General features: G+C 47.5%; 3 protein-coding genes across 19 annotated transcripts in view; 2 read left to right on the forward strand and 1 right to left on the reverse strand.

The window, feature by feature from the left end:
- Positions 1-9,885, forward strand: part of LOC119374954 (serine/threonine-protein kinase VRK1) — a 60,040-nt gene extending 50,155 nt beyond the window's left edge. For all 17 annotated transcript variants that reach the window (XM_049411014.1, XM_049411008.1, XM_049411013.1 and 14 more), the window contains one exon: positions 8,838-9,885. In XM_049411014.1, coding sequence (XP_049266971.1) covers positions 8,838-8,935 — 98 coding nt within the window. In that variant the 3' untranslated portion in view covers positions 8,936-9,885. The remainder of the gene's footprint in view (positions 1-8,837) is intronic.
- Positions 9,886-12,510: 2,625 nt separating this feature from the next.
- On the forward strand, positions 12,511-19,411 carry LOC119374955 (peptidyl-prolyl cis-trans isomerase FKBP2). The gene is made up of 3 exons (XM_037645152.2): positions 12,511-13,097; positions 16,135-16,217; positions 17,762-19,411. The coding sequence occupies exons 1-3, from the start codon at positions 12,793-12,795 to the stop codon at positions 17,821-17,823; spliced, it is 450 nt and encodes a 149-aa protein (XP_037501080.2). The 5' UTR covers positions 12,511-12,792; the 3' UTR covers positions 17,824-19,411.
- LOC119374956 (uncharacterized) lies at positions 17,795-20,688 on the reverse strand. The gene is made up of 2 exons (XM_049411027.1): positions 19,796-20,688; positions 17,795-18,087 (listed from the first exon to the last, which is right to left on the reverse strand). Exons 1-2 carry the CDS (start codon positions 20,655-20,657, stop codon positions 17,795-17,797), a joined length of 1,155 nt encoding a protein of 384 aa, XP_049266984.1. The 5' UTR covers positions 20,658-20,688.
- Positions 20,689-26,802: the final 6,114 nt, after the last annotated feature.

Genomic DNA, 26,802 nt, shown 5'->3' on the forward strand with positions numbered 1-26,802 from the left:
TTGCACCAAGAGCTGGCACCCTCGGGGCACTTTGAGTGCTTTGGTGCATCATCTGTCGATGTCATGTGCAGCAGTGTAGCTTCGACTGCCCTCTTCATAGCTGGCACGTCATTGATATTGTTTTTCAGGGCATATCCGTAGTAATTCGCGATCTTCTTGATCTTCTCTTGTGTGAGCTTTCCTCTACCCCCAAGAGACTCACCCTGAGCCTTCTTTTTGTCCACAATGTTCCGTAAAGCTGCACCCATTCGCTTGTGGACATGGTTGATGCAGTCCTTTTTGTCTATTTGGATAAAGCCTTACACCTCGGCTTCGGACAAGGGATGAAAAGTGCGGCTGTCTCCATCAGAGAGCACAGTCGCGTAGCGCGGACCATGCTTGGCCCAGGACCTCTGAAACATGGTCAGCGCAGCCTCTACTTCCATGCGGCCAGAGTTGCATTCGATGTTTCGTTGGCAGTCGTGGGTTGCCAGCCAGTCGGTGTACCCTTCGTCTTGCGGCTGTGGTCCCAGGGCACAGCCGAGACAAAAGTTTGAGTAAACAACATGGTCAATTACAAGGCCAGTGTAGAGCTCAATGATGCAGCCCACACCTATGTGTGAGCTCCGACCTCGCGTCGTCCATGAGCCGTCAAACACAACATCGATGTTCCCTATGGGGTTCAAGAAGTCTGTATACAGCTCTTTTATTACTGCCACACTAGCAGCTTCACTTTCAGTCGCTGTGTTTTCGCAGGCTTTCACTAAACTTTTTAGGTGTCCCTGAAACATCTTGTGGTGCAAGCCTCGGTGCGAAAGGTTCATACACGCACAAAAGTCTGAAAGGGCAGTAACACCTTTGCCTATCATCTGTATCCCCTTCATGGCCCTCATGTTGACTTCGAAGGGAGTGATGGTGGCAGTTCCACTCACTCTCGGAGAAGAAAATTGCTTCTTCTCGAAATCACAACTGCTGCAAGAAAAAATAAGCTTTACCGCAAGGCCGTACTCCTTGTCCGTTGCCTTCCTCACGCTGAGACTTTTTGCGTCACATTTGTCGCACTTCGCTTGTGCAAAAAAGTTATTCAAAACTTTCATATCGACGAGCAAAAAATCGGTCCTGGCATCACCAGTCTGGCACTCCGCGCTGACTCCAAGAAGGTCGAACTTGCGCTGGGTAGCAGACTTTCCAGACAGAACGGTCTTCGTTTGCGCCGATCTCTCAACTCGCTGCGCCTGCTCCGCGGTTGAGTAGTATGCGGCATCAACCCGAAGTGTTCCGCTAGTCGAACTTGGTCCCACGGTGTCGTCAGTTGAAGTTCCCGGCAGATCCAAAGGGTCCGGCCGTGACTCCACTCCACTGCCGACGGTGCACTTGTAGCCGGCGCCTTCTTGTTCCAAGCCCGTTTTTTACAGCTTCCAAAAGCTCGTTGCGTCGATGGTTTCAGACGAGAGTCTCCAGGCATCTCGATCGCGTGGAAAAACTACCGGCACAAAGTGGAAACACGGTCCGTCGAGAAACACGCACGATCGCAAAAGCAGGCGCACACAAACGGACAGCCACGGCGGAGAACCCAACACAAAGGAAAAAAAATGACGTGTCGGTCACGCCAGCCAATGGGAGACTCGGAAAGGCGCGCTTGAAAAGCGCGCCGCGTGAGAGCCAATCAGTGGCCTGGAAACGACCTTCAGAAAACCCGTGACGGCGGCCGTTCTGCTTGAGTGACGCCATTTTGAGATGGCGCGAAATGTGCACAAAGAAAACAGCTTCAAATCTAGCCCAAGATGGCGGCGCTCAGCCCGCTGCAACGCTCATGGCGCGCGCGGGAAGTTCGAACAAATTTCGTCCTTTTGGGGACATTTTAGTGCTGCCGGGGTGCTTTGAAAGCCGATTTTATCGCGTTTCCCGACCAAATTTAGTGTTAGCAATTTGTGAGTACGTGTAAAATAAGCTTTGCGAAAAATCTATTTTTTGACCATTTTTGACCGTTCCAAGACTCGCGTCTCCCCTTAAGGGGAGACACTGGTCTGAAAACTGCTTGTCTCAATTTTTAGTATTTCTGGCTGAAATTTACACACAATTTGTATTTTTGACTGCTGAAAACAAATATGCAATTACTTTTTGTCTATCGTGCACGGATTGTAAGATATTGACTGTTCCATACACTTGCATTCTGCCCAGACTTTTGACAGCTTTCTCACAAAATACCTTTAAGAATTTGATATCACTGCATCCTATAAAGACCAGAGAGTGCAACATAACCATAACTTAATTTTTAGCTGTATCCATTCAGAAGTTATGGCCTTAACAAGTACACTAATGAGAAATTAGAAACTGTTGCTTAATTTTACTGTAAATAAATCACAGTTATTAATAAAAATGTTGTAATTTCTTGGTTTTCTTGCACTAATCAATGCATAAGCTTTCAAATACCGCAAAAATTATCAAAATCTGACCGCTACATCAAAAGATATTGTGGGCAACAGCCTATAATGTGATGAAAAATGTGGTTTTGAGAAAATGAGAAAAGAAGTTTAGAAACATGGTGGGCGCTTATTTTGAACTGGAAAAGGCCTGAATTGGTGTTCTTAGGATAGTAGAAGCCACCGGGAACATAGTCATCATTATTCTTCTCAGTATGGTTTCTTTTCACTCTGGTCTCGCTGGTGATATGCTGCATTCTTGCAGCTGCCGATATCACTTCCTCCCTTATGCATGAGCAATTCTGAACTTCTAACGACTGCCTGCCATTGCACTGTCATCAGTTAGGCATCTCCGCAAAATGGCGGACAATGCGACAATGCACCACTGTCTAGCAGAAGCATCCTCAGGCATCCAAGATGGAAGGAATAATTTACCCTGTTTGACAGAAATGCACCGATGCTGTGCGAGCACTTTCTTTTTTTTTTTAAAGCGCAATGGCGTCGCCTCTGCTAGATGAAAAGCGTTTTTGTGCTAGGAACAGCTAATAGAAAAGTCTGTGTTTCAAATGAGACCAAAATGGCTGTGCTACTTAATGTGGTTCTTGCACGGTGCAGTATTGAATGGGACTTTTTGAGGTGCTTTGGTGAGCAAAAATGGTCATGAAACTGACTTCGAGACAAAATAACTCGACAAGTATGCATTACATGTCTGTAATATTTTGGAAATGACTTTTTTAGACCTTCTAGATTATCAAAAAAAATATTTCAGAAAATTGATTTTTTCAAAATTTTTCCGTCTCCCAGACCAGTGTCTCCCCTTAAGGTAAATGTAGGGCACGATGCACCACGAGGGGGGCATTTTGGAATGAGCCCAGTGACGTCAAAGAGTCCAGAGTACAATTAATCAGTAGTTCTCAAACTACTTGTAATAAAAAATCACATTCTGTGCATACAAGACGTAATAAAATGCTCCTCATGTGTTTCTCTTTGATTCGCGGAAAAAAGATCGTGCCGTTCTGTTTTTGCGGGGCAGAGCTCCACTCACACAGTCGCGTCTCAGTGGTAGTTTTCGCTTACGTAGTTGCGATCTCTAGTTTCATTATCCTATGTTGCTGTGCGGGCTTTGCTGGCTCGCAAAACTCGCTCTAACTGCAATTTGGAGAAAATGCTGCATCCATGTAATGTCTGCTGCAGCAACGAAATCTACTTTCCAATGGGCGCCACTGAGGGAACTCCTACGCTCAGTGTCTAAGCATCTAAGCGCCGCACTTCTATAAATGTGGGACAAACACCAGCAAAATCTACTGGTGGGCTCACTTCATTTTTGTGCAGAGGATTACGAAATCAGCCGTACAACGTAAGCAAGTCGTCGCCGCAGCACTGTTTCGTCAGTCTTGTCAGGATGCCGCATGCCCGCTTAAGGGAAATGGAAGAATAAAGTAAAGCAGAACTGTAATAATATGAAGGGCTACATATCGTTCTCATGGCTGTTTTCGTGACCCGTCCCTTTCAGTGCCTCAAAGCCAAGTGAGTCGTCGGGCACCTTCTGCACGGCTCCTCAAAGGGGATGAACATTGGTCCGACATGTATCACACATGTGAAGGCTGCGCACACAGATTTCATGGGTTGATCGTATCGCATTTTGGCGGCGCCATGCACCAGCGGCATAAACAGAGGCTCACTGAACGGCACCATCAGAAATACACACACTCACATGGGGAGGCTGTACAGTGGAACTTCGATTATACGTCCCCCGGTCCTGCGACGACCCGCGTTTTACGACGAATTGGCTTGGTCCCGGCAAAACCCCCATAGAAATAATGTATTAAATACCTCAATTGTACGACGCAATTTTACGCCGGCCCCGCCTCGTACGACGCTTCGCTGGACTGTCCGAGAAAAAAAAAAGACCTACGATGACACGGGCTGGAATGCAAGCACACTGCGGCCGGGCGAAAAAAGTCGGGAAACCGAGGAACCGAGTTCATATCCGCGCTTCCACCACAGGGCCTCTTCAATTTTTCGACACGCGGTCGGCCATAGCTAGCCAGAGCCAACGTTGGCCGGAGCCAGCTGGAGTGCATTCGTTTTGTCGCATTGCACTGCGCACTTCCGTTGTCGCCTTTTTTTTTTCTCTCTCTCTTCTTTTGGGTGGTTTTGTAGTGACCGTTGTGGGCAGATAACATGGCAGATAATTTCGAGCTCGCTTTCTAGTATGCGATAACTTTCACTAGATTTCGTGTCGTTATACCGGACGTGTTGAACGGCGATTGTTGAGCCAACGTTTGCGACAGCCGCGGGAACCGGAACTCGCCGCTGTCTAGCTACCAGAGGGCTGGGGCGTTTTAGCCGCTCGCGATTGGTCGAAGCTTGCAAATCGAATAGGCCTACTGCCGTGCTGCCATTCAGCCATTCCTTCACCTGTTTGCCTCATCGGTTGGTTGTGCTGCGCCGCATCTGCTGTGTCCACGTGCAAAATTTTCTGTGTTCGGACATTGGTGTGCGAGGAAGCTTTCGAATTCTTGGTTGCGAGTGCTGCGTCTCGCAATGTCGCGGAACCGAAAACCGCTGACGCTCGGAGAAAAGCTTCGCATAATCGAGGAGGCGGAGAAGCGGAATGGAGCAACAAAGGCCAGCATTGCCCGCGACCTGAACATTCCCGAGTCGTCGCTGAAAACGATCCTCGCGAAGAAGGACAGCATCCTACTAAATGCGGCAAAGTTCGGCCTGAACAGGAAGGCCGCGAAAGACGGCAAATATGCTGCCATGGAGAAGGCCCTCGTTGAGTGGTTGCGTCAGGCCCGCAGTTCAGGAATTGCCGTGGATGGCGCAATTTTGAAGGAGAAGGCTGAGACAGTTGCATTGCGCTGCGGCATTGACGACTTTAAAGCCTCCAATGGCTGGTTGGATCGCTTTAAAAAACGCAGTGGAGTTGTGTACAGCCGCTGCTGTGGAGAGAGCGCGTCAGTCAGCTCCGACACTGTAGAAAAGTGGACTGCATTGCTGCCGGAATTGATACGGGAATACAAGCCGTCCGACGTGTTCAACGCGGACGAAACTGGATTATTTTATAATAAGCAGCCAGAACAGACATTGGCATTCAAAGGAGAGAGCTGTCACGGGGGTAAGCGAAGCAAAGAGCATCTAACCGTATTGCATTGCGCTAATGAAGACAGCTCTGAAAAGCTTCCTGCCCTCGTGATCGGCAAGTTTGAGAAGCCGCGATGCTTCAAGAATTTGAAAAGCCTGCCGTGCCAGCACACGTTCAACCGGAAAGCCTGCATGACGGCTGCTATGTTTTCTACATATCTGCAGCAGCTGGACTCCAAAATGGGGGCTAAGAACAGAAAGATTCTTCTTCTGCTTGACAATGCGCCATGCCATCCATCAGATATATCGCATTTGAGAAATGTGAAAGTTGTATTTCTGCCCCCCAATTGCACTAGCCAGCTGCAGCCCCTTGACACTGGCGTCATCAAGTGCATGAAACAGAAATATCGGAAGTTTCTGGTGCAGCGTCGGCTGGCGGGCATAGAACGCAAGCAGTTGGATAAGAAGCTTTCTGTGCTTGATGCAATGCACTACATTGCTAGTGCATGGGACGCAGTCACGCCAGAAACCATCGCCAACTCCTTCAGGCACTGCGGCTTTAATAGAAGTGGTACTTGTTCTACCAGTGAAGCTGCAGTGCCTGTTGACGACAAACCAGAGTTCGGCAGCCTGGAGCTGCCTGGATCTTTTGTGGACTATGTTGGTGCCGACGACGACGTTGCAGTGTGCAGTGAAGTGTCGCTGGATGACATTATCGAAACTGTGCGTCCCGACACTGCGGGAACTTCCGACGAGGAAGAGATGGACGACGCTGCAGAGGCTAGCGCGTCCGTTCCGACTTACACGGACGTGTTGTGCTACGTCGACCACATTCGGCGGTTTGCTTGCGCACGCGACGAGATCGGCGACTTGCTGCCAGATGTTGCAGCTATCGAAAGAAAGCTGATGCGTCGTGGCTGGGCAAACTCTCAGAAGAAAATCACAGATTTTTTTTAAAAGGTGAGAAATAAAGGTTCGTTCACACCTCCGATAAAATGCGTGGTTGTCATTTTTTCAATTAATTTAATCTACGTTCCTCGGAGCAGCGTAGGTTTGTGCCGCGGACTTTCTTAGGCATTGTGTGCCCGCTGTTGTGGGGCAACAATGACCATCACTGCCTATATTCTCGGTTTTTCGATTATACGACGCCCGGATTATACGACGATTTCGCGCGGTCCCCTGAAAGTCGTATAATCGAAGTTCCACTGTATTGCCACACTGACGGCCTGATCACATGCAGCTTCCCGACTCTACACAGCAGTGTCAGAGTATCCAGCGCTTACACGGAAAACATCGCGTTGCAATGCAAGCAGCAGCAGCAGCCAGCAAAACAAGCATAAGGAGTACTCTTGCGTGCGTTTTCAGTGGAGGCGCAATGTTGCCAGATAACGGAGGTGCTGGCGTAGCATCCGTTAAAGGCGGCTGTGGGGAGTGCTTATGTCACGAGTCTTTCAGAGGCGGGCGCTTTGAATTGAGCTAGCAGTATGCGCACCACTAAAACGGGAGTTTCTTTCAAGCTAAGCATTTCCTTGGCTTCTGGAATGGTATTTTTAAAGTCCACGAACAGTTGTATTTTGCCTTTAGTGTCCCTTTAAATAGTGCCAGAGCATCTTAGTTTAGTGACTTCAAACCTGTATGGTTGAGGCTACTCATAGCGAGGATACATTCCGTTGGAAGGAATGCGAAGTTTTACGGAATTCTGAGAACACTTCATTTTGTACTGAAAGTAACGTAAAGATGGTGTTTCGTTCGTTTTAGTATTGTGCCGGTGGTTTTTTGTCTTGTACAAGTTTTTTATGGCAGGAACGTTTTCTAAATGAGCAATTTGCACAGTAGTCGAGAGTACGCAGAATATGCAGTAACTAGATCCTCGTTCGTAACATTACCACTAGTGATGCAGAACTATCTATGGTACTATCGATAGCTTAGTCACCATTGAACTATCGATGGTCAAAAATACTACCGATAGTGCTATCAATAGTAAGTTCGGTGGTACTATCGATAGTATAAAATCAACAGCGCGAACTCATTGCAGTATAAACTTGGTTCCCTGCGCGTGGCACATAGTGGTGCCGGATTAGCAGGCTGAAGGGTGAAGAAAGTTGATACTCTTCTGTACTTCGCCAGAGTGCTTTGCTGACACATGATCAGTAAGTCAAACTATTCAGCTATAGCGGAAAGGAAGCCATTACCTGTGGTGGAACTGTGCGGCTTCAAATTTATATTGCATTTTATGATTTCAAAATTTAAAAAATTATCGGGAACTAAGCTTAATTGTAAGGAGTAACTGGTTGCTTTTGAATATGAATTTATTTATGGGCATATTCCGTCATTTTCACTGCGGAGATAATTTCTCTCGCCAAAAATTGCTTATAAATTAAACGAAGCTGATAGGCTATCGCAAATATATTGGCAATAAGGCCGGCCAGCAAAAGCATCATTATTCACTGCACTATCGGTAGTATTCTCACGTGGTTGTGATGATAAATACTGCAGCAAGACTGGAAACACGAAGCTCTGTATTTAGGCGAACTTGTGCCTAAAAAGCAACTCAAAATACACGCTGCGCACTGATAGCAGTGAGGAGGGTCGTTGGCCGTCGACTAATCTGATAATCGGTGGAACGCGTCGTCTTTTATACATCAGTCATTGAAACTTCCAGCGTTATCGCTGGTGCTCACATAAGCTCTCGAATAAACTTGACTATTCATGTCCGGCACGTCATCTCGAACAATCGCGAAGCTTCTCAAGCATTGCGGCACAGTCTGCGTCAAACGTCGCTAACAGTCTTTGTGGGTGAAACCCGAATACGTCAAAACAACGCAATAAACACGCACGGTAGTAATATCGCTAGTAATATTACCGATGGTACTACCGATTGCACTATCAATCGTTTGTCGATTGTAGTACTATCAATAGTTTGTTTGCACTATCGATAGTTTCAAAAAAACTGTCGATGCTATCGATAGTCAATTTACCTATAGTTCTGCATCACTAGTTACCACGCATGCAGTCTGTGCTTAGCTTAATGGACAAAAGCTGGGAAACATGGGGAAAAGCTTGCTATTTGGAAAAAAAAAAATGTAAAATCCGACTTTCACTAAAACATTGTTCAGTTTCGCTTGATAACGATGTCACGAACTTTGGCTCCGCAAAACCATACGAAAAGCGAATTTATCGATGAGGTTCTACTGTAAATTGGGGTTGCAGTGCTCTGCAGTAACATCTTGCAAAAAAAAAAAAAAGAAAAACCAAGGGCGTGCAAATTGTGACATACTCATTGCTGCCCGAAAACAGTGCAGTGTTGTTTTTTTCCACAACAGAAAATCCGTCTTTATGTTTCAGCACCTCGACCGACGAGAAATGACCGGGCAGCTCGGAAGCGTCTGCTACGTACCACCTGTTCCACCGCCTGTCAGACCGAGGTGTCCAACGCGGTCTAGAGGCGGCGGCAGTCAAGAAGGCAGTGTTCGGTGCGGAGTCAAAAAAAGAAGTTGCGAGTGGTTCCGAGCATTGCTGTGTGCGTATGTGCGTGAGAGACGTCAAAAAAAAAGAAAGGTCACCATGTTTTCCCTTCCCCAAGGCTTTCATCGACCGACCTCTTCTTCAATAGAGCCGAGTTTCTTCAAAACGGCCACGTTTGCCAGCGTGTACAGACTTGTTGTGCTGCTCTGTGGCGCGCCTGCAGTTGTTTTTAAAGAAAGACACTTGGACGAACGAATCCAATCCAGTCCTTAGCTGCCCAATCCTAGCATTCTCTAACTCCCCTTTCTCCCACCTGTTCTTTTTTATTTTTTATTTTTTTAAAGATCTTCTCCCTCACTTTACATTGACTATGGGTATGTGAAGTCATACATACCGTTCAGACACTTTATTAGGCTTTTTTTTTCATGTAGTCGCCTGCCATTTGCTCTGGCCGTTTTGCGGTGGTCTTGTACACAGGGGTCCACTGTTACAGGGAACATCGGAGCGTGTGGCGGCAGCTCGGCGCCACAGCCGGTCAGCGGCTGCAACGAGTTTTGCGCAGTGCACGCTGTGAGTCGTGCTCTTTCGTCGTCTGCTTCCACGCTGCGAATCGTCGCGAAGTCAACCGTTGACGTGACGAAAGAGCACCGGGCACGGTGCTCACTGCGTCTGCGCAAATCTCGTTGCAGCCGGTGGTGGCGCCGAGCTGCCGCCACACGCTCCAATGTTCCCTTTAACAGTGGACCCCTGTGTACAAACGTCTTGCCCGTAGTTGTACATAGATGTTGGGCATTTCATCTTGGTGTTGCCAGGGCACGTCATTGCATTTTTTTTTTCTTTTTTACTCCTCTTCCTGCGTTACCATTTTGTTTTGAAGTAGCTCATTTTTTAAAGAAAATAAAAAAAAAAACTTGCTAGCCTTGGTGTTCACATTTCTCGCCCGTGTCTTTGTAACGACGCCATGTAAATACATAACTTGCAAGTGACGTCAGTTCCTGTCTTCCGTCCGCCATCACAGAGCACATACGTCTGAGTGACCACGCTGTATTTACGTTCGTGCGCGAATCGTTCGGCGTAGTGCGCGTGTCTTGATAGTTTGCCTTGCGCTTATGACGAAAGAGAATCGTTCAGCACATTATGCAGCCTGCAGTGTCGTCAGTGGTGTCGCACGTATGGTTAAAACAACTTCGCACGAGTCACCTACAGCGGCGCTCTTAGGCAGTCTGCATTTTGCAGGCGCTCAAACTACACATTTCGTCGCTGATTGCTGCATAAATGGCCCAATAACATGTCTGGCGCCCAGTCGGGGTTCGTTTCACCGAAGAGCTCAGGAGGGCCTCCAGAAAACCAAGGCGCGATCGCTGTGTTCAATTCGGTGCTTCACCTTTCGACAAAAATTGACCTCACGCATAACTCCGTGGTGATACACTCGGCGAAAAGGTGAGGAGATTCGGAAGCATATAACTTGCCTGTTATGAAGTGACGCCCGCACACAAACGTTGTGCAACGTCTGAGGTCCTTCTTGTTTACGCACGCATAAGCCATGTGCTCCGCTTCTCGGACAGCTCTTTAGTGCGGTCGCACGGGTTTGTGATAACGTTTGGCAAACAGTACGTCCCCGCGTCTGGTCTTTTTATTATTATTGATTTACACTTCTCGTGCAGCAGCCAAATATCGCACAAATCGCCCGTTGCGATGAGCAGCATTGACGGGAAATGCGAGAGAGCCGCACAGCTTGAGTCGACGTCGTCTGCTGCCATGTGCTCGGTAATGGCGCCGCATGCCGCGAAATCGCATCCCAGAGTTCCGCGGTTTGACGTAGTTGCAAGTTATGTATACGGCGCGACGTGAGCTGACCAAGTTGCCGTGTCTCGCGAAGGTAAGTGCGAAGGAACCAGGCATTTCAGTCGTGAGATGTGTTGCAAGACCTAAACAGGTGCTAAAGGCAAATAAGGTATTGGAGTGAAAGGTAAGTGTGCGAAAATGTCTAAAACGTTAATAAATTGCACAACAGACCTTTAGTAATGGAGAAAATAAGCTAAATCTAGGACCCAATTTTTGTCCCTGGTGGGACATTCTGGTACTAGCTCAGTGACGTAGTGGGCCCTCTGTCGCTGATTGCTGCATAAATCCATGGCCCAATAACATGTCTGGCGCCCAGTCGGGGTTCGTTTCACCGAAGAGCTCAGAGGGCCTCCAGAAAACCAAGGCGCGATCGCTGTGTTCAATTCGGTGCTTCACCTTTCGACAAAAATGACCTCACGCATCGTTAGTACTCGGCCTACCGACGATAAAAACATTGCAGTGCATTGCAAGACAATAAAATGCAACCTGTGCTTTCAGATTGATTCATGGCGTACTTTGACGACGCGGCTGTGGTGCTACTCTGGACGTCTTGTCAAATTTCGTAATGACTATTTTAAGCCACTAGTAGGCCAAAGCAGCGTTCTGGGTCAGAGTTGAGCAATGGTGAATTTGACTGTCCAGAATAGTACCCCTGGTTGTCCAAAAAGTAAAGTAAAAAGTTGGGCGAGTTGGTTTGTTCATGATGACTGAGGGGCGCGAGGAAACGGCACACAACGAAAAGCGCGTCGTCCCGTGTACTTTTCGTTGTGTGCCGTTTTCTCGCGCCCCTCAGCCATCATGAACAAAAAGTTAGGTTTTCGTTGGGCTGTGCGCCGTAGCGCCAACTATCGGGAAGTAAATGGAGGGCTCGCCAACTGCGCCGATTCGCCAAGCTAGGGCGAAATATGACGACACGTACTTGAGGCGCGTACAGTCGCGCCCAATATAACTTGCAACACGGGAGCGCGTGGCATTGATCATGGCTTCCACTAGCCCTCATTTCCATAACTAATTGCTGTTCTCGCACTCGGGGATGATTCCAAATAAGAAAATGTCATTTAGTTGCAGAAACGAAAACGAGTTGAGCCCATGCGCAATCTTTGAACTCGTGAGGCCACGCGCTCCCGTATTGCAAGTCGTACTGAGCGCGACTGTACGTGCAAAACTAGTTAGATTCGCTGAACTGTTGGATCTCACAGTTTTACGCTGTATTAGTGTACATGAAACGTGACCAACCGATATTTTGTTATAGCCGATAATTCGTTGTATCGAGATTTAAAAAAGTTTTTTTCAGTGCAAGATGAAGGGAAAAAAAAACAGTAGTAGGATTGATAGGCGGGCGAGTTGGAACTTTCGGCGCTCTTCACGAATCCTCTCAGCAACTGTTTTAATTGTGTGCTTTAAGTCCACTTATTTATAATAAAATTGTTCGCCTTTCCAGTTACTTAGACCAACGTGTATTTTTGGGGTGTCACGCCTATTTAGCGCGCGACGCCCAGAGAGCAGTCTGTGAAAAAGGAAATATACACAAACTGTGGGGTCTGAATTTAGTTTCTACGCATTTTCTTTTAGAGGTAAAATCCTCTAATGTTGCTTAGGGCATTTGAAACAGTAATTAATAACATTAATAACAACTTACTACTAGCGCCACTCTAACGCCTGTCTTTGTAATTGGCATAACGCCAGCTGGCAAGCACTGCTATGCGGGGGGAGAAAAAAGTCTGCTAGGCGGTACGCCGGTGCGTCGTTCCATTGAAGAACCGCGTATTTTGCAACGTGCGTGAGTAAACTTAACGTGAGTTCGTGCTCCCGGTAGCCCTCGGCTTCAGTTTACACGACGTACTACTCGATTGTTGCCGCTTTGCGCTGCTGTAGTGCGTTGTGCGAAGAGCAACTGTTGACGACCACGCTCCAACGCATTCGAAACTGGCATGCGAACCTGATTGATTCGTTGAAAGATACGTTTCCGTGTGTCGGGGGTTCTACCAAAATGCTTCGCTTCAGTCTAGTCGCGTGTCTCTCCGTGTTGGCTGCGAGCAGCGTTGTGGTAGTGGTGTCGGCGACCTCCGAGTCCAGCGGCGGCGGCGGCAACAGCAAACGGCTACAGATCGGCGTCAAGCGACGCGTCGAGAAGTGCGACGCCCGGTCACGCAAGGGTGACGTTCTGCACATGCACTACCGCGGCACGCTTGAAGACGGCACAGAGTTCGACAGCAGCTACAACCGCGGCGAGCCGCTCACGTTCACGCTTGGCTCGGGGCAGGTCATCCGCGGATGGGACCAGGGACTGCTGGCGTGAGCGTTCTGTTTGTTTTTCAGAATAACAGATAGCTGAGCTGAGCATGTTAAGACTGGGCGTGCAAACACGGACACAAGAGAGAAGTTCAGACGGCGTTTTCATTGTTTTCATTCCCAGTCTTGTTTGTTTTTTGTTGCATGGCAGACGGTTCTGATGTTGCTTTGGTCTACGGGTGTCAAATGACCTTCCCGGCTTAAACGATTGTTCGTTCGCATTTTAATATTTGGCACAGGTGCTGGCATTCAATGTACAGTACGATGTCGTGCAGTGAAAAAGACGAAGTTGGTCTACGCATGTCGCCAAGACAGGGCGCGAATCTTTTGTTTTAAGTGCGTACCACTTTAGGGGCCCGGCTGCCTTGCCCATCCACAGTCTCGTTCCGCATGGTCACGCAGTGGTCAATAGAGGCCTAAAGCATGGCTAACGATGCTCAAAAATCAGTGCAAAATAAACCAGAAAGGTCTAATATAAACTACAGAAATAACGGAGAATCATTCGCAACAACTTAGCTAAAATCGCGACAAACGCTACTGAACGCAACGCGCAAGAGAGGGCGCCTCCGCCTCAGCTAGCGCGCGATTGCCGAGGCGGTGGCAAGTGCGAAGCGAATCGCTGGGTTGCCCGTGCTATGCATTTTCTCCGGTTTCACAGTAGTGGAGCTGCATTAAGCGCAGGATTTAGAACTGCACCAAGACCTACACAAGAACGACATTAGCGCAGGATTTAGTGGAGGATTTTTTTTTCCTTTTTTTGTTGCATTGCCGACTGTTCTGCCGTTGCTTTGGTCGACAGATGTCATATGACCTTCCCGGCTAAACGATTGTTTGTTCGCATTTCAGCATTTGGCAAAGGTCGTGGTATTCAACGTGCAGTGCGGCGTTGTGCAGTGAGAAATGTGAAGTTGTTCTACGCATGACGCGACGACAGGGCACGGATGTTTCGTTTTTGTACTGCGTCTCACATAACACTAGGTCAGCCCTTCATTAGCTGCCACTGTTCTACCCAGGGGCGTAGCCAAGGGGGGGGTTGGGGGGGGTTTGAACGCCCCCCCCCCCCGAAATTTTTCAGTTTTGCTTGCATATATAGGCCCGCACACATACAAACGCACGCACGAACATACATAAAGTATCCAGGGGCGTAGCCAGAAAAAAATTTCTGGCTACGCCCCTGGTTCTACCAGTATCACTACGTCACTGCTACTAGTTCCAGAGTCGTGCATAGTCGCATCGTGGGCAGAGCAATTACCTCTTTATCTTATTGCTTTCTTTTTTGCACAAGGTCATACATAGAGCGTTGCACTTAGTTGAATGCCGTGTCTTTAGTTCACATCATTAGTGGTGCGAATGGGATAGATGCTCACGCTCGATCACTACTAATGTCACCACTATCTGGAAGTTTTAAGTTTAGTTGTGCGCTGGTTGGCTGAGCCAGCGAGCAGAACGCCATGTGACACCAAGGTGGCTCCGTCTGTCAGAAGAAAGTGAAACGAGCACTACAGCTAAGGTGCAAATTGCATCAAAATTCAATACAGAAAGCTTACACCTCCACTTGCTGACTGTGCAAAACTTGAGTTTTAGTGGTTCCGTTGATTCCATTGCATGTCACATGGAAATGCAATAGTTGATGCACACATTACTTTTGAAATTCTGTCCGTAAGTGCTCCGTGTGTATGTACTCCCGTTTGTCCGTTGTTGTCGCGCCTTACACTTCAAATATCCTGAACCAACACGCCAAGTCTGCCATTCTTAGATGGGTATAAGTCACACGCAGGTGTGAACATCGGTCGCCTTGAGTCGCTTTGTGGTCGCAAGTCACAGGCGTGAATCAGCCTTAAGAGCTGAAAGAATATGAAAAACTACAGGGCAGTGAAGAGGTGCGGCCATTTTTTTTTTCTGCATTAGAACCAGGTGAATGACGTTTTACTTAGATTTAAGGGCATGTTAAAGAGCCCTAGGTATTCCAAGTTTATTTGAAGCCTTCCACTACAGCACTCTTTATAGCTCTAGAATTGCAGACTTTTAATGACTTGGTCTTCCTTTTCTAACATACCCAAAATTGTTAAGCCTGTCCTAAATTGTCAAGGACCTGGGCTATCACAGTGAATAGCAGATGAATAACACAGCTAGAGAGATACACAAACTAATGTAGATGCCTCGTGTTAAATGTATTGCCTGTCATGCTATTTCTTCACACGGTTTTATGGATTTCACACCATTACCAAGCACCGAAACTCATTTGTTCTTTCAAGGGGCCAGATGTAAGATGGAGGCTTGTGTGCCCTTGTCGAAACGGCTCCAGCGATGTACCTTATTAGACAACTTCTCATTTGTCCAACTTCAGCATGAACTTTTCTTTATATATGCATATCAGAAACGTTGAAGAAGGTATGAGATTTCAAGCAAATATCTATTAGTCCTAATGTGAGCTGATGTTAGTGTCTGAACACCAACGATGGATGGTCTTACGATGGAGGCAAAAATGCTAGAGGCCCGTGTACTTAGATTTAGGTACACGTTAAAGAACCCCAGGTGGCCAAATTTTCGGAGCCCTCCTCTACGGCGTCTCTCATGATCATATCGTGGTTTCTGGACGTTAAACCCCAACAATTATTATTACTATTATCCGCAACAGTGAACAAGCCTGCGTAGAAGGCCTCTTTCTTTTATTTCAAGAGAAACCCAGAGCGGGTTTAACTGTGAGATTATCAGTGTTAGTTTAGCAATGAGTGAGATTAGCCGTGAAAATTGTAGACTGCATAAAAGTATAGCGCAGAAACGACGAACACAGGAAAAGGAGGTAGACAACACGCACCAGTCCATTGTCTGCCTCCCTTATCTGTGTTGTCGTTTTCGCGCTATACTGTTTTAGTGTTCATCAATGTAGAACTGGCCCAATAGTCTGTTCTGCTAAAGAGACTGCATAAAAGGGCACATTAGGTTTTCTTTCTTTACTGCACATTTTAATGCATGCTATATATATATATATATACTTTTTTTTTTTTAAAGCTCAAAATTTGAGGCATGTGCTTTTCAGAATGTGTGTGGGAGAGAAGCGCAAGTTGGTGATACCACCCGATCTGGCGTACGGTTCCCGAGGTGCACCTCCAACTATTCCAGGTGAGAAATTGAAATTGTTTTGAAATTGTTTTATTTTGCCATCCTGCACAATTACAGATAGAGATGGGGTGATTGTAGAATAAAAGCTGTCCCCGAAATCGTCCCTGTTTCAGCAAATAGGCTCGGCAGTAAAAGCACGCGGGCGAAGTATGCAAGTACTCTGATTATTGTATATGTGCCTTTGTTCTGTTGGTCTGTATACACACAGCCTTTTTAAGATGCACAGCATTTTAAAGCTGCGCCTGTGGCGGATAGCACAATTCTAATCATTTAAAGGGTAGAGTTGTGACACACTGATCTGTAGCACGAAGTCAGCTTACAAGGAAACACATACAGATCCTTCGGAAATAAAGTTTTGCAGTTCAGAAAAATTCATTGTTGTCAGGGATTTGAACCCAGGACCACATGTGTTGCATAGTCATGTCGCACTGACCTCCGCTTCCTCGGATAACAGAGGCTTTGAGTATTCAATGCTTTTGTGACCCATTTGGAAGATAGTTTTTAAGTCAGTATTGTTCATGGAACACATACTGAATGAACAGTATTTGGCAGCTTAAAACATAAGCTGTGTACAGTTTCAGTTATATTAGTTCTAAATAAGTTACACTCATTCAAGCGGCACTTTTTCGATAACAACTGGATGCCTTCCTTAGCTTGTTGAAAAAAAGTTTATAGTGATCAAAAATTTCAATCTCGAGCAGGGAAGAAAGTAGTCTTTTTGTAAAATTATGGAAATTCAGTGATCACTTAGCATTTCAGCACTGGACTTGCACCTTTAGAATTAATGACACCTAAACAAGGCTACGTTTTTGATAAACCTTGCCGTTTTCACAGTGAGATGCAACTGTAGTGGAGGTCTACAACGTTTGTAAAAAGCATGCTTTATTGATTTGCTGCAATTCGGCTTGTTAAAGCACTTGGCCTAGTGCTGTTTGCATTGCTGTCATATGCATAGTATTACTCATACACCGTGACACAGCAAAAGCCGACCAAAGGGTATTGCACATTGTTTGTCCGAGAACTGTTGCAAGCAAATGTGGTTTTGCGGCTGTGACACCGTGTCTTGGGCACTTGTAAAACTGAACGTGCGTGAGCACGAGGTAGCCTTTGTAGCAACCACTGGCGTGGACTTCTAAGAACCCTGCTTTGTGCAGTAATGGAGTATTTTCACTGCTCACCTCAAATTATGGCACATCTTGATTCTTTGTACACCTGAGCAGACCGTGGGTGCAGTGGTGAGCGTAGTTTGCATTCACCAAATGTAGAGCGTCACATTTACTGTCACTATGTGAGTCACTTGTGGCTCGCAGGTGACGCTTAACTCGCTGAGTACGTCCACTGTGTGTCGATCTGTACGCTCGGGCTACTCCTTTTTTCCCAAAAATGCTGCTAATCTCCATGTTTCTTTGACTGCAATGCTGCCGTAATTCTTTTCGCCTGCCTCATCCGTTCTTGCATAAGCACGGCAGTCTACAACATTCTCAAATGTCAACTGGCCACAGCGGCAAGGCAATGACATCCCACGGTCTCGTTTTAAAACGCAGGTGACGCGACGCTGACGTTCGAGGTGGAGCTGGTCAAGATAGACCGGAAGACGGAGCTGTGAGCAGCTCCGCCAGGAAAGCGACGTCGAACGCCACGCCCCGGCCGTCGACGGAGACCCCTCGTGTGAGGACATTGTTTGCCGCGTACAGACATTGCAGCAGTAGGAATGATCCGATGGCCAGCAGCGCGAATGCAGGCATGTCGTCCTGCAGCCATTCATCGACGAGCATCCAGATACCTCGCCAGACGGACACGCAAGCGTAGGCGGCTGCCAGGTGCCACAGCTCCTCGAAGAGACGTTGGACCCAGGATAGGCCTCTTGGTGCTGATAAAAAGAAAGCGGTGACGAGTAGTTTGTTATTCGGTGCATGGCTCCATTGAAAGGAAAAAATGTATGAATGCGGGCTTGTTGGTGCATGTTAATTTGGAAAGAGCGCTAGGATGGGGCACAGAATGGAAGCAACAAGACAGTTTGTGCCCTGTCTTGTTGGTTCTATTCTTTATCCTGTCCTGGTGCTGTTTTAAAATGTCATCCAAAGGCTTGGTGACCCTGATATCTAATAACTTCATTTTCAATATCGAAGAGTTCATGCCATCATTGATAACAAGTAATTTGTTATTCAGTGCATGCTTTATTGAAAGGAAAAAAAAAACGTATGAATGCGGGCTAGGACAGCGCTAGGACAGGACTAGAAGAGAAGCAACAGAACAGTGAATGCCCTATCTTGTTTCTATTCTGTGTTCCATCTTAGCACTTCAACTTTCTTTGAAAGGCTCGGTGACCCCGGCGTCTGATAACTTTATCCTCCATATCGAAAACTTCATGCGATCAGCGACGAGGAGACATTGAAGAATCAACGTTTAAACAATGGTACTTCTCCTTATTGGCGGGTGCTGAAGCATGCAGGAGCTCTGATGATGACTGTCCCCATGTGAAAATTAAACTCTGGTAACAATCCTTGTTTGACGATTTCTCACCGCTTTGAGCCTTCGTCTTGCTCTGAGCTTTTGTTTTGTGGTGTTTAGATTTCATGTGATTGAATTTGGATCAAATGTGGAGGCCATAGGTCAAGTGGGTCTTGTTAAGAAGTAAAATATTCAAAAGGCCAAGTCTCTTGATGCAATACAGGTGCCTAGTTCTTGTGAGCAAGTGTCAGCTGCAAGTACATTTTTTATACGTTCACTGCAAGTTCATGAAAGCTGGTGTATTTGCTGGACTCTTACTAACAAGTTCATGTTAGCTTTCACATATTAAAACTTCCTTTTTTTTACTGCATTTTCTGTAGATTAGCACCAGCATTCTGTTCACAGGGTTCCTATTCTGCATTAGATTTTTGCACCATTTGCAAAATTTGTTACCTAGCTGTGCCCCTGGTCAAGTTTCATTGTTGCTGCATGCTAGGATGGTCATGTTTAGAGGTGAATTAAGGTTTTCACTTTGACACTTGGGGGAAGGGTATGTGGTTGTTTGATAAGGCATCTGAAATAAGCACATTAGCACCAAATGTACATTTATTGCACGGACGTCATTTTCATTTGAACCTTCTTTAAGTTATATTATTCATTGTTAAGACATGCCCAATCTTTCGTGTGTTCTAGTTTTGTCATTAATATTTGCAAGAATAAATGTGTGTGGCAGTTTGTCTAAATTGGTGGTTTGTTATGTTTTATGTCACAAGTAAGAAGGGGGTTGAATTCGAACCGCTGCTTATGAATGTGCATGGTACTCTAGTGTTGAGTCATTGGTTGTGTTGATAAACAGGTATAAGCATGGTTCCAGTTGTGAATGACACATTCTGGCGTATGAAAAATTGCTGTTTGACACAGGAAGTGCCGTTGTAGGGGCCATGCTCATTTGAGTTTGTCATCTTTGAACCAGCATGTGTTGTGCAGTTATTCATCCTGTGTGTTTGTGCTGTTCAATATTCTGCCGTTTGACTAGCAGTCTAGCCAACATTGATGTGAATTGTGTTTCCATAATAGCTGTTTTTAAAAGCAAATAGGAATCAGAATGGACATATTTGGGCGGTTACCGTTCTTCGAGGGTTTGGATTCTTCGTCCAGCATCGCCTTGGGAACTCCGGCCTCCCCGTCCAGGATGTTTTTCGGGGCTTTTGTCTCTCCACCCAGACGTCTCCACAGGATGCCTGCCGGCGCCTGCGTGACCATCAGCAACACTGTCGCCGTGGTGCCGGACACCAGCGACGCCATGGGCGACCTTCTTAGCACGTCCAAGAGGGCCCACAGCCCTCTCCACCCACTGATCAGCAGCGTGTGCATCACGACCACGGTCAGCATGCAGTCGACCGTGAACCAGGGCCAGCCTCCTTCAAGGTCCGGTCGCCGTCCTAGCCGTGTGGGCGCGTCGAAGTAGGCCCACGGCGCGTCGCTTCCGACAGCGAAGGGCGGCGAAGCCGACATTGTCTTTAGCGCCCCTGTCAGGGCCAGTCCCAAGCAACCGAAGACCAGTGAGACCAAAGCCGAGGGTAGAGGACCGGCATCGACGAGGTACAGGTCGTGGAGCAGCCAGACGCCTCGCCATTGGGCGATCGTGGCCACCGACAGCAGAGGAGTGTAGATGCGACCGGCAAACTCCCGCCACGGCCGCTGCAGCGGCCGACGTCGCTGCTGTTGCAGCTGGACTTTGGCATCGGCTACGGCTACCTCGTCGTCTCCGATCGAGCCGAGGGCGTGTTGAGCCAAGTGGGCGGCGAGCACCAGCGCGTGGCCGATGACACAGCATAGCCAGCTGCTGACCAGAGGTCGCTCCGGGAGCACGAACCAGTCCAGGAGGAACCAGACGGCGCGCCAGTGGGCTACCACCAGGGGAGTGCACACCAGTAGGCCTAGCAGCGCGTCCCAGGTCGCCACCACCAGACCGGCTGACGGCTCCATACCCTGACGGAGCGCTATGGCCCCCCACCCAAACCCCTCACGACTTGGCTCCTTGTGAAAGGGTCCTTTAACGCACCGACCTGTTATCGCGGTGTGCCGACGTAGTGGTCTTATCGGTGCCTCCTTGGAACAGCAGATAACGTGTCGGACACTTCACACATACTTGCGTTCCTAAACCTGAACGTCGCGCAGCGGTTGTCCATAAATCTTTTTTTCCTTTGTCTTCCGCGCCCGAGCACGTGTAGGCCACGATGCGTGCGGTGCTCGGTGACCTGTCGTCCCCGAGGAGAGGTCGGGAGAAGACGAGATACGCAAGCGGATTTACTCAAGGTTTGTCGGCGCGTAATTCTTCGCGCAGCGGCGTGTACGACGTGGAGCACTGTTGTACGTGCGATATGTTATGGATGCAGGCCGAGGGCGCCTTCCTCGCACGACGTCTCGATAAGAAGAGAAAATCAACAGAAAAGGTGGTGTGTCGAAACCCGCGCACTGATACGGAGAGGCCACTTGTCACGACTTGAACTCCGTTGTATACTCGTGGCGAAGAATCTCTCCAGCGAAGAGCCTCACGATTTTCCCGTGTCGATTGGAACTCCCACCGCGTGTCTGTGTTACTGTGTACCTTTGTACGTGTGCTTATATGTGCAATGTCTTCTAGTCAAGGGTAAAAACGGACTGGTCGTCTCATTTCACTACCGCGAGCGCTTTCGGGTCTTGATTCGTAGGCAGAGCTCGCTGGCAGTTGCCTCCTAGGATCGGAAAGTTTAGGTAGCTTATGCTTAAGCGCTTTTTTTCTAGCGTCTTACGACAGATCTTGACCAGACCCGTATGGCGGAAAGTGAATCTTCAGGCAAGTCGTGTAGCAAGTCATGTACGTTGTAAGTCGCAGCTGGCCGCCCTTTATAAATGATCGCGTGCGCACTAGTCAACACCGTGTACTCACCAACTGTATATATATATACCAGGTCACGTTTACACTTCTACTCGTAGATATGAGTCGCCTGCTTCGGAACACACTGCGTCCGTGCACTAACGGCAAGTGGCGTAATGAACACAACCTGCGCTTCCAAGGGCGCCATTTTGTAGCCCTTGTACTTCCGCGGTTCGTACACTTCCGTACGCCTCGGTAGCGAGCTCACTTCCATGTTACACGTTGTCGCTGACTAATGAGCATTACAAACGTCACAATTCCTAAAAATCAGTTTATATGTTCCATCTATTGTGTTATCGTGTTAACGCATTCAATCACGCACGTGTGACGTGTTGTTTTCATTTGTGAAACGTTGATGGCTTGTGTTCGACGGGCATACAATTTGAGATACTCGGGCACTCCAAAACGATGCACTTCTGAGGTCGTGCAAGATAACTGACCTTAACCTACAACAATGCCGATAATTAAACTAACTGAAACCTTGTATACACCTTTTGTGGAGTTGTCTCACCACACGGATAATCGCCATCAATATTGCGTACGCTTCCTGTAACACGCCGAGAAGATAGGTAAGAATTATTATGGGTGTCCAGATAAGCCCGAAAGCGAGCGTTTTTCTTTTATTGGCCGGGCATATAAAAGAGCCTTCCGTATCCTTATCGTCGTGTATTATATGTCTACAGTCGGCGTCAGAAGTTTTTGAGACCACTTGGTCTGAGAAAACCGAAATTTTCAACAATTTGTGACTGTATTCGGTCGAAGTACGGAAGGTGCATGTTGTTGGTTTGTTTTAGAACACGTTGGGAATTTGAATTCAAGGATATGCCTTCAGAAGCAGCTGGAATATTCACCATTTTTCTTGTGTCTCGTTGTCCGTGAACTTTTGAAGCCGACTCTAGGTCACTGCATTACGGAAGCCGCGTTTACATGAATGCGACCGTATAGCGTGTAGGATTTCCTAAGCGCATCGCGGTATAAGATTATGCGGTAGAATTTACATCCCATTTCGTCCGAAACATGTCGGAACTAGCACGCTGAAAGTGCGTTTAAACTTAGCCGGTGAGCGGAGGTGAGTCGTTTCATTTCTTCTCTCCCCCCCCCCCCCCCCCCTGATGCGATGTTCCGTGAATGCCCGTTTGCAGTCTCAAACCACGTCACCGTGGTGTATTTTGCAGCCAAGCCGCATATGACTAGGGGAAACCAAAATTCGTCCGTCCTATGTACGCAGACTCCTGCAGTCGGTTACAACCTAAGAGAAATATGTAAACTCCGCCCAGAGAACCGCAGCGCGCCCGCCCTTCACCTGTGGAGGACAATCGTGCTAGCTGGTTTCCGCTCTAACAGTAAGGGCTTTTTTCTCAGCCAACGTAAATACTGCGCACATTATGAGCTAAAAGTTCGTTGTTACTACCTGAAACATTGGGTTTGGCTTTGCTGCGATGTCCGAATCCCTGACGAAATTTACCGGGACGTTCAAGTTTGCGACCTAAAACCAGCGACATAAACGTGCGTCTGTATGGAAAAGTAGACTATCTGGAATGCTCGATGAGTTGTAAACGTCATGAAAATCACTTAGCCCTATTGATGGAGCGTTGGTGCTCTGTGGAAGGGGCAGTGATAGCTGGGGGGTTGGAGCTGAAATTTTTGCTTAGGTTGTAACCGAGTATATATAGTGTGTGTATACGGGCCACAGGAAATTAGCAAGCCCCTCTACTCACCACTGGTCCACTAAAAACGAAGGAGGGAACACACGGGTGGCAAACACCAAGTACTGTTTCTGGAGAGACGTAACCAATTAAACACCGAAACCGTACATTTCAGCTTCGCTGGTTAGCTGTTAGCTTGGGCGGTGACATTTTTAATGCGATTCGCTCAATTCTAGCGCACGGACGTCGTTTATCCGTGGATGTAATGCGCCATAGAAAGTGGAATGGATGGGTCACTTTCTCACATTAATGTAAAGCCTGGAGCAATTAGTGATATGGAAAAAAAAACAGCTGAAACAAACAATGGTCGAGTGTCCCCGTTATTCGAATGCTGGACGTTAGTTTGACGGGCTGTTTTGGTCAGCTGGGACAGCTTTTTACGCGTTTTATCTTTCCAGTATTCATCGACGTAGCGGTAAACTGACTTGTCAAGACTCGATCGAGGCGTCGTTTTTAAACCGGCAGGCTTCAGAGATTCACGAGAAGATGGAGAATTGAAGGGATAAATATTCTTGAAGACGGGATGTCGCTGAAGCCAGCTGGCGTTTCAATAAGTGTTCGTCTTGAAGAAGACAAGACCACTTGTCTAACCTAACCTACTCTAAAGGCCTTGAAGACAAGACCGCATGTACACGTACGAGCGGCATCCCGGCCATCAGCTGCCCTTATAATTGTTGCGGCACGTGTGACACTGCGATGCCGGACGCGAAAGGCTGCGAGCGGCAACTTTCCCACGGCCTCTATGTGTGTCGCTGCGTCTCCGATACAAGCATGTCAGTATTTAATGGTCGCGAACGAATTTCCAGCGTGTGGAGACAGCTCTTTGTGGAAAACGAGGACGTCTCAAACAAACTAATGTCACCGGCGATCTACAGATCAACGCGAAAGAAATGCGCGTTAGTATATTACGTCGGGAACACCTATAGCTTCCGTTAATCCGTTTCGAACTTTCCTCTTCACCGTAAAGACGTCACCTCCCAGTTCTGCCGCGTTCCTTCCGGGTCATTGTTACCTCGTCATAGCGTTTCCGGTACGTTACGCGACTTCCGGGTGTCAAATAATTACGGTCTCAATTTCCTTTCCGATTCTCATTTCCAGTCTCAAAACACCTCTGGGGTTACAGTTGACTCACGTGCGATCTGTGTCGTGTGTAGCAGCGGACACAAACAGCTTAGTTGCATGCGTACACAGAAAACGGGGGCAGAGAGGGGGGGGGGGGGTCACCCCCGCAATCATCTAAGGGGGGCGCGCCAAGTCTGCCCCATACCTTTACCGAGTCGTACCTGTCCCGTCATTGTTTAAAGTACTGGGCTAAGTCCATGCATGTTTTTGACGATAATGGTGGCCGAGGACCACTGAAGTTGCATTCTGTAAGAACTGTTTACCTCCCACGACACCAAAGAGAAACAATGAATCAGTTTAGACTGGTAAATTATACTCCGAAAACTCTATTGTCGTTAATTTCACCATCATAGGCTCATTAACAGAAGAGAAATAAAACCAAGGTCAAAGTTTCATTTTTAAATTCCGCGCCGAAATCTCCGCACGTGACGTCACGGGTTTCAAAGTGTTTTATTCGTACTTCGGCCGCACTGGCTCAACAAAATTTTCTAAAAAACTTGGTATGCTAAGTGTCTGCCACCCTCAAAGGACACCGTACTTCATATTTACCGATTAGGAGCTACGTAGGCCCTCAGGGATGTAGCCAGAAATTTTTTCAAGGAGGGGGGGTTGTGTTCAACCATACTTTATGTATGTTCGTGCGTGCGTTTGTATGTGTGCCTGTATATATACGCAAGCAAAATCGAAAAATTTTCGGGGGGGGGGGGGGGGGGGGGGTTGAACCCCCTTCTTGGCTACTTGGCTACGACCCTGCAGGCCTTATGACGTTGCGGCAATTAGTGCGGGAACTTCAAGGTGACGTCGCCACCCGCATTTTCTTTTTGCGTGTTTTCTCGCTTGCGAAGCGTCTTCTCGCGGCAAGCGTGGTGACATTGGTATTGTAATACAGTAATTTATTAATACGAGAAAGAACGCTTGTTTCTTTAGTGTCCCTTTAATCCCCGTAAAGCCGGGATTCAAAGGCAGGCCTTCGTGAAAAGCACGTCATCGCTTCATTTTCATTTTTGCATCCATTGCGAACCTTGTTTTCCTTCAGACTTGACCAGAAGGGGGGGGGGGAGGGTTAATGCTTGACGACCCCCCTCCTCCTTATTGGAGAAACCTGCGCACGCCGAAGCGGAGGAATCCAGATAAGACGTATTCGCATGCGAGATGTTGAAGCCTGCAAAAGTTGTCAGGCAGTGATCGAACTCGGTGGATATCGTGGAAAATGTATGGTGGGTAGAAGATTCGGCAGGGTGGCAACTTTTGTTGCCCGGGCGACGGTCGTCGAAGCATTAATTGGCTCTAGCGACAGCAATTTGTGCGACCGTTGCATGATCGTATGTAGTAAACGTTTAAAAAAGGCGGAGGAAAGGCTTGGAGAGCTAGCAAGGGAACAAGGGATAGCGCCGACTTCCGAATTAGTTTGTTAGAATGTGCAGAAATATATCGTCCAATCGAAAGGAAAAAATGTTCGTTTCAGTGGAATCACAAGAAACGGAAGCGGTGAAATTCCTTATATCGAAGACTTCGTTCTATCGAAGCTTGACTACCCGAAGGTCGCGGGATCAAATCCCGGCCGCGGCGGCTGCATTTTGGATGGAGGCGAAAATGTTTGAGGCCCGTGTACTTAGATTTAGGTGCACGTTAAAGAACCCCAGGTGCTAAAAATTTCCGGAGCCCTCCACTACGGCGTCTCTCATAATCATATCGTGGTTTTGGGACGTTAAACCCCAAATATTATTATCGAAGCTTGACTCTAAAACAATTGATTGATGGGCTAGTTGGTCGTGCATAACTGGCTGAGATAAATTAGCGCAATTAATAAATGGACTAGGGAACACAATGAAGGAGGCATCGACAAGCGCTTGTGCGTGTTTCCTACCTTGTGTTCCTTGGCGATTTAATACGCCTCAACCAGCGAAGCTTGAGTCTATGCAATCACAGCGTCGCTAAAAAAAGAAAGAAAAAAGGACTTGATGGTTTAGCATTGTCCTGTGCAATTGCTTTGTAAACACCTCTTCCTGAGCAGCCCTTAGCGCCAACGCGTCTTTACCTTGCGCTGCGCGGTGTAACTGCGCTGTTATCTACGGTTCCCACTAGACCGGTTTTTGATTGGCACAACCGGTTTTTCCTCACGATGCACAGCCGCCCGTTTTACCCTTGGTTTGACTAAAGCCCCTCCATCGCGTCTGCTGGAGGGGCTTTAGGTTTGACCACCGCGCCGCAGAGCGTCACTTGCTGATTCTTCCGCTACCTTATCTCTATAAATTGGCACTATTCCCAAGTGCTTTGTCAGACATTGGAAGAAAGCACTTGGCCCCCTCACCCTCCGCAGCGCGGAACCTTGACATCATACTATGGCAGCTATATAGCTCATATATATTTTCTGAGGAAGGAAGAG

Source organism: Rhipicephalus sanguineus, chromosome 11, assembly GCF_013339695.2.
Source record: "Rhipicephalus sanguineus isolate Rsan-2018 chromosome 11, BIME_Rsan_1.4, whole genome shotgun sequence".
Taxonomy (NCBI): domain Eukaryota; kingdom Metazoa; phylum Arthropoda; class Arachnida; order Ixodida; family Ixodidae; genus Rhipicephalus; species Rhipicephalus sanguineus.